The sequence below is a fragment of the Penaeus chinensis genome, chromosome 27 (genome assembly GCF_019202785.1).
Source record: "Penaeus chinensis breed Huanghai No. 1 chromosome 27, ASM1920278v2, whole genome shotgun sequence".
NCBI classification, from domain to species: Eukaryota; Metazoa; Arthropoda; class Malacostraca; order Decapoda; family Penaeidae; genus Penaeus; species Penaeus chinensis.
The window spans coordinates 26,221,324-26,228,823 of NC_061845.1; the positions used below are offsets into that span (position 1 = coordinate 26,221,324).

Here is a 7,500-nt window from a genome sequence, read left to right on the forward strand (position 1 = left end):
AGCAAATTTCAGGTAAAAAAATATAACATGCTTTTTCTTCTCATTAAAATCATGTTAACATTAAAATTTGTATATGATTTTAATTTTCAAATTACTATATCCTAAATATCACTGAAATTTAAAACTTAAATATATCTACACAACTGAAAAAAAAAATAAAGAGATATATACAAGTCACTTTTAAGATCTAGCTTTTTCTCTATTTATAAGAGCAAAACCTAAAAACATACTCATCTGGATGCACTGACCATATCAAGATTTATCAAATGCCTCATTGTTGGCCTACCATGCGGACAATTCCATGGCTGATCGATCTCACCCATATGGCAAACCAGCTTCTGCATCTGTGCTTTTGTTAATGCAGTACCAATCATAATGGACTTGCGGCAAGCTCTTGAAGCAAACATTGCCCTTACCCGAGTTGGTCGACACATCACCCCAGGAGCATCAGATAACATGAATATCAATTCATCAATGTCATCTCGTCCAAACTCCCAACCTCGGCTATGGGGCATTGAAATTAGGCTTACCCTCTGTCCCATGGGTTTCTCTTCATCAATCTTAAACTCAAATCCATTTTTTAAAAATATCTCCAAGTTATCTAACAAGACTGTCTCATTAGCTGCTGTCAGTTCCAGTTGCTGTGGGACAATAAGCCTCTGATTCTGAATTGTGCAAGTTGCCTGGAGAGTTTCAAAGTTGTACTTTTCGTCAGTTGCATGCTGGTCAATTATGAAAAGGTCTGAGCCAAAGCGGGCGATGATGAATCCCAAATTGAACTGACCCAAAATCTCCATCTGAAAATTATAAGAAAAGTAAGAATAAATATTTAGGCAGCTAAAAAACTGTTTAAATACATATTAGAGTTAAAAAACAGTATGTAATTCTTAACATTCAATATCCAATGTTCTCATCTGTAAATAGTCCTTAGACTATGTATAGCAGCCTACAATAACATCTCCACTTGTAAAAAATTATCTGCTGTATATTCCATAACAACTTTTCAGAAAATTAAATACTATCAACTGTCTAGCAACATGTGACAAAAACCAGGATACAATTTACTATATTATTAGTAATTTTCACATAATGCTTTTGTGGTTTGACAGATGGTGTTCCATAACATTTGATCAAATAAAACATATATCACTACATAAAGAAAGAATTAATAAGTGATGGATATAGCCAAAATCAAAATTAATTTTACCTTTGCAAACATGTCTTTCGAGATCTCTTTCCTCAGCTCATCTTCCGCTGACGTATTTTCACCTGGGGCAATCTTGGCTCGGAACTTTCTGACTAATTCTCCAGGGTTTTCTTTATCAGTACTTATGTTCAATTTCTTTCTAATATCTTCAATGTTGAATTCAATTGTTCTAGATTTTCTATTTGCTATAAAGTCATTTGGATCATACTCTTCGCACACAATAACCTCTTGTTTCTTTTCCTCCTCTCCTGGTGCACTATCTTCATAAAGCTCATCTTCCCAGGCCTCTGCAAAGTCTGCATCCTCAAATGTTTCTTCATCTTCCGGTTTTCTCACATCCACAGCATTTTGTCTGTATCCATTGGTAGAAGGTATGCTGGGTTCTTTTACAAATTTGTTCTGCGATTTCTTTGCTAAAAGATTATTTAAGAAATTATCTGTGGCACTATGAGCCTTTTTACAGCTTTGAGATGTTACTGATGGAGACCTAGAAAATTGAGAAAGACCACTCTTTAACCCAGGATTTTTGGAAGAACTACTGGATAACTGAGGAATTCTTATTTCATCAGTTTTCTGTGAATCATTTTCATTGTTATTATTTGCAAAGTCACTGCTTTGCTGGGTGTTGCCCATCTCCTCATTGCCTTCTGATTTACCATCATCTCCATTTACAAGCTCAGATGCCTGTACCAATAATGTTTCCTTTTGGTTATCTTCAGTTTTTATTGAATTTTCAGTTGTCCCATCCCCATTCTCTGATGGCATGATTTCTTCCTCATCAGATCCAAGAATCTCACTTTTTACCACAATTCTTCCACCTTCCATGTCTTTACACTCTTCTTCAACTAAATCATTACTTTCTGTTTTGTTCTCGTCTCCATTTGTAACAATCTCATCTTTTTCCAATGAAGTGAAATCTAAGAGAAAGGCATTGTCTTCTTCCTCAGATTTCAAGCTTGTAACAGGATTTTTTCCAGGATCAGATTTGCATTTTGCCAGGAAAGATTCAAGTTTTGGTTCTGCAAATCAGATAATGTGATGTGATTAGTGCAGTTCACAGTAAAATAAATACATTCACTTTACATATAATGCATGAAATTAGGCATTTAGACTATCTCAAATAGTCCACCATAAAAATCAATTGGAAGAAACTCAACTTACACTAATAGTAACAACCTACTAACCTACTGACCTCTGATCTCTTTGTCACAAATTAGTCATCATTAACTTATAGTCATACAAAAAACTAATTGCCAACTTACGTTTATTACTTGGGCTCTCATCAGCACAAGAACTGTTGGAAAAGCTCCTCTTGAGGCCAAATGCAGAAAGTGGAGTTGAAGGCTGCGAAGGGGAGAAGTTTGACAGTGGAGATCCTTCAGATTTGCGACCAAACTTCTGGCTTAGTGCTGAGATCCTACTATTGGAAGGACTCCCTGCACTGGGGCTTGCTCTTGATGGGATATTACTTTGTGATGATGTGAAAGAGTTGTTCAGAGAGGTGTTCTGCATTTTGAAAGAATTTGGTATATTTCCATAGAGACGAATCATTGAGGTCTGGAAAAGAAAATTGTATTTCTTGTGTATTAATCTGATTAACCTAAGCTTATTCAATTCAAATTCATTATTAGTCTTCATCACTTTGTAGTCAAGTTACTACTACTATCTCAAACTAATTACCTTGATTGTTGCAAGTAAAAGCTTCTCATTATTGACTAATATCTGTCTCTTGTCTGGAGTCACATTGATGTCCACGTCATCCTCTTTCAAACGAATGTTGAGCACAACACAAGGATACTGGTAGCGGTTATACTGATGATATACCTCATTCACTACCTTGGTGACCTGGAGAGAGACAATACATATTTTATTTTGCATCTGTATACAGAATGCATATAATTATTGATTATCAATTGTTAACGGCTAATTAATATTTCAAAATTTTCACTTTACTTTCTCTCCAGTCAACAACAGAACATACTTTTGCTGGATCACATGGACGAGAGTTAATGAAATAGAACTGGCGATCAGAGGCTGAACGTCCCTGTCCATGTTCACAAGATGAAATGAATCCCTCCAGGGTAAATAATGTATTCCCTGCAAAACAAGAAAACAACTTGAATCTTCATCATATCAAGATATATGAGACCAGGGTTTATATAAACAGATAATAAAATGTCAGCTTATATGTATACATATATTTCTTAAAAAAAAGACTCTACCCATATCTTTTAGATACCATCTACTGAATAACACTAATTATTGTAGGAATTTCAATACTTCCCACTTTAAATGAGTTACTTCCTAAGAGTGCAAATGTTACAAGTGCACTCTTCTAAATCCCTATTCTGTCTGTAAAAATCTGATATTCAGTGTATCATACGAAATAGGGAAAATACTAAACTGTGAAATGTGAGTCAGACTGTTAAACAAAACTGGATCTCATTCCAGTTCTATCAAGTAACAAGTATATTCCCATCTTAATCTTCAGTTTAGTGTTTCCCTTATAACTGAGGTTGCGTTTTATTTATATCACTGTAGCTGTGCTTGTGTGCAACATCTCTTACCTTTGACATCTTCACTAGAGCACTGCATCCCATATTCAGACAAAATGTCATCTGATGCTGTTTCCTGCTTGAATTCCATAAGGCTTGAAACCTGAGCAATTATAAGAAAACTTGTAAATTAGACATTGTAAACTATCTATCTATGTGAATAATCAAATAAGGAATATACAGAGGCATCCTTACATACAGTCACTGATACAAGTCTATATTCCAAATATCTGAAATCTAAAATGATTTCTAAAAATGAAGAATATTAATTTTGTTTGTTCGTTTTTTGTTTTTTATTGTGTAATTCACAAAGTCTGCATCAACTTGCAAAGGATGGCACTAACAAGCAAGACACTCTGATTCTGCTAGTCATGTAAGGCTCTTGAAACATATGAAATGAAAGATTAGGGAAAGACAAAGGTGCAGAGCAGTGTCACATATTTGGGGGGGGGGGGCAATATGGGGGGAACTGAAACCAAATAACTCCCTGGGATGTGTTAAAAAGGTAGAAGTAAAAGTAAAGTATAGTAAAGTAAGGTAAAAGTAAAAGTTAAAAAAAAAAAAAAAAAAAAAAAAAAGTTAAATAGTTTCTGGATCAGGAACATACATGTACATCTATAAGCAGGGTAGCTTTAGTTTTCTGTGAATAGGAAACACACGGTCAACCAAAAATTTCCCATGGCATATTTTTTCTGCTCAACATGTTTTTCCTTTATCCCTAATTACTCCTCAAGCAATTGCCCCAGATGTTGAATGGGAGAGGGAGATAGGAAGAGACAGAGAGAGAGAGAGAGAAGGGAGAAGTGGAAAAAGGAGAGGGAGGAGTTGGTTAAGAAGAGGAAGAGGGAGAGGGAGAGGCATTGGAGAAGAGACAGGCATGAAGAGAGAGTGAGTTACCTGTTTAGCTCCAAATACTGATGAGATGTTCTCCTTTATAGTTGGATGTCCATTTGTTGAGAGCACAACTGATTTCTTGCCCTTATCACTCTGATTTGTACATGATATCCTGCAGACAAAAAATAAAAGAAAAATTTGCTTCACATGCACTCAAACATCTGATGACATTTTCAAAGGACAATGATTAGACCACAGGAAAATACACTTAGACAACTCACCTGACTCCAGTAGATATAAGGCAGTATGAATTCAGAACCTGTACCATCTTGCCAAACTCCTTCTTTATATTACGCTGGAATTCCTTGTGTCTCACTGGCAAGGTTGAGAACAGGTTCTGCAGAGTGACAGTTGTTCCAACCTATTTAGAAAAAATAAATAAATAAATTAATTAATTCATAAATAAAAAAAAAAAAAAAAAAAATAATAAGAAGAAAAAAAATCATCAATCAACAGAGAGATAGATGAATTTTAAAATGTCAATCTAACTTTCCTGCAAAATTTCAAAAGATTATTTAGCAATTAATAGATGTAAATTACCTGTCTAGGGCAAGGAGTTTTGGTGATGAGTTTGCCATTATGATCATAAACAAGCTTAGTGGCAACTGCTTGACTTTCATGCCGCGTTGCAATTGTGAGATCACTAAGGGCACACAGGGAACTCAGGGCTTCACCTCGGAACCCAAAGGTTTTCACTCCAACCAAGTCCCCGAAGTCTTGTATTTTCGAGGTATGATGTTTTAAAGCTTTGAGGAAAGGATGGACATTATCGATAAAATTTAAAATAACATTATTGAAATTTTTGATACTTTCTGTAGAACATGTCTAGATTTCATTTATCAATATTTGAAAAGTCAAATGAACAGACAGGAAAAAGAAATATTAAACACAGATGCTCAAAACAATAATTCCTCAGATTTTTAGCAATCTTCAGAGTAAGTAATACGTACTCAGCCCTTCAAAGTCATGCTCTTCCACTCCCTTTCCATTATCTATAACTTCAACCATTGAAATGCCATATTCTCGAAGGCGGATCTCTACACTTGTAGCTCCAGCATCTATACTGTTTTCCACAAGTTCTTTGACAGCTGTTCCAAGTGTTAAAACAACCTGCATGGAGGAATGAATGTTCAAATATTTGAAACAGTATAATGAAGTAAAAAGTGAGTTGGAGAACAAAGATTAAACTTTTGTTTGTTAATACAACTTACACTGAAAAACAAATAAAAAAAGGAATTTCTAATAAAAGTAAAAACAAACAGAAAACATTATACTTTAAAAGTTTATCCATACCAGGTAACAAACATGCTATCAAGCTAAATATAACAACTGTGGATAAGGGATATGAAATAACTGTTTAAAAAAAAAAAAAAAAAAAAAAAAAAAAAAAAAAACATACCTGGCCAGAGCATATCTTATGAACTGTTGTTCTGTCTATCGCTTTGATAGATTTGGCTGCCTGTGTAGTTGGAATTGCTTCTCCATTATTATCTGCAAGTAAATATCTTAGTCATAATAGTTTTCTAATATTTGAAAAGGTCTTATCCCTTTTACCATATAATAAAAACTAATTATGCAATTTCATGTGTACACCTGACAATCATGGTCTACTATACATATAAATATATTTTTTCTATATCCTTAATGAACATGATTTATGCAAAGTTTTTATTGTAATAATGATCATGAGGAATGACCCACGTGTTTAGTGCTATTTTTTTTTTTAAAGGTTCTAAATATTTTTTGAACAGAGTACTGCTCCCATGCTTTAAGACATGACACTTCTATTTATGCATTATTGATTTCGCACCATTTTTGCATTTTCTATCCAAAGATAGATAATGGTAAAAAGATGCAAATTACTTAATACTAGACAGAAACTTGGCAGTGTATGAAACCTTATTTTCATTATTTTCAAACTATTTTTCAATCAATTGAGAAAAGTAATAACATTTAGTTTTTTTCATATACATCTGGGCAACAAATTACAAGGGAGGCCTATTATTTTGTCCAAATAGTACAAGAGGTGGAGGGTTGTTGGCCCTAGCCAGAGAGTTGAAGATGTAGCACCCAGTGGAAAACCCTTATGTAGTGCATAAGTAAGTGGTAGTCCATACTCTTGGTTTCTGCAAGGTCTAACTAGGTCTTGTCATTTGTTCTGGAAATGCTAGCTTTATGTGACACAGCTTGGAGTGGAGAGGCTGGGAGCGAAAGTGACAGGAGTGCAGTCAGATAATTTCTGCAAGTCTGATCTGCCTGAACCCATGGACCATGGAAATATGTACTAATTGGATTCATTTCAGATCCAAAGTAATTAAGGGATTGTTAGGGCTTGGATGTCTGCATAGGCCAGAGTAGTATGCTTATGAGTCCTGTAAAAATTGGTAATAATATAAAACACAATTATATTTAATTAGGGTTATAGGCTCCTGAATAATTACAAATACTGTATCAATTCATCATCAGGTATAGTTTCAGTTTCACACAGCCATATGGTACAAGGTAAACTTTGCCTGCAGTGAATAGAAAGATATGATATTTCTTCCACAAGTTGATAATAAGGAAGCTGTGCAATATGCAATACTTTTGAATAAAGTTACAGGAAAATGTAATAGAGAACGAGGAAAATTGCAATCACTGATATATGAAAAAATCTGTGCTGCCAAAGAATAATCTCAGAAATGAAGAAAATATCCTGCAACTAATACCTGTCGCAAACACGATGAATTTGTTGCTTAAAGACTGGAGTGATCAGGTGGGGGTCCGGGGGTAAAGCCTCAAATAAGGAAATCCAATGATCAAGTGGGTGACTGGGAAAAAGTGCCCGGATTATGAAGGCTTTTG

General features: G+C 34.7%; 1 protein-coding gene across 2 annotated transcripts in view; it reads right to left on the minus strand.

Moving 5' to 3' along the window:
• The window catches only part of LOC125039477 (mismatch repair endonuclease PMS2-like), an 8,188-nt gene that overhangs the window by 188 nt on the left and 500 nt on the right, over positions 1-7,500 (minus strand). The window contains exons 2-12 of one of the 2 annotated variants that reach the window (XM_047633469.1): positions 6,056-6,147; positions 5,607-5,766; positions 5,197-5,402; positions 4,878-5,017; positions 4,660-4,768; positions 3,775-3,865; positions 3,189-3,304; positions 2,888-3,052; positions 2,470-2,764; positions 1,208-2,226; positions 1-797 (exon numbers count right to left, since the gene is read on the minus strand). The exon at positions 1-797 is cut by the window's left edge and continues 188 nt beyond it. In XM_047633469.1, coding sequence (XP_047489425.1) covers positions 231-797; positions 1,208-2,226; positions 2,470-2,764; positions 2,888-3,052; positions 3,189-3,304; positions 3,775-3,865; positions 4,660-4,768; positions 4,878-5,017; positions 5,197-5,402; positions 5,607-5,766; positions 6,056-6,147 — 2,960 coding nt within the window. In that variant the 3' untranslated portion in view covers positions 1-230. Of the gene's footprint in view, positions 798-1,207; positions 2,227-2,469; positions 2,765-2,887; positions 3,053-3,188; positions 3,305-3,774; positions 3,866-4,659; positions 4,769-4,877; positions 5,018-5,196; positions 5,403-5,606; positions 5,767-6,055; positions 6,148-7,500 lie in introns of those variants that run through there. The other variant, XM_047633470.1, reaches the window with a different exon arrangement.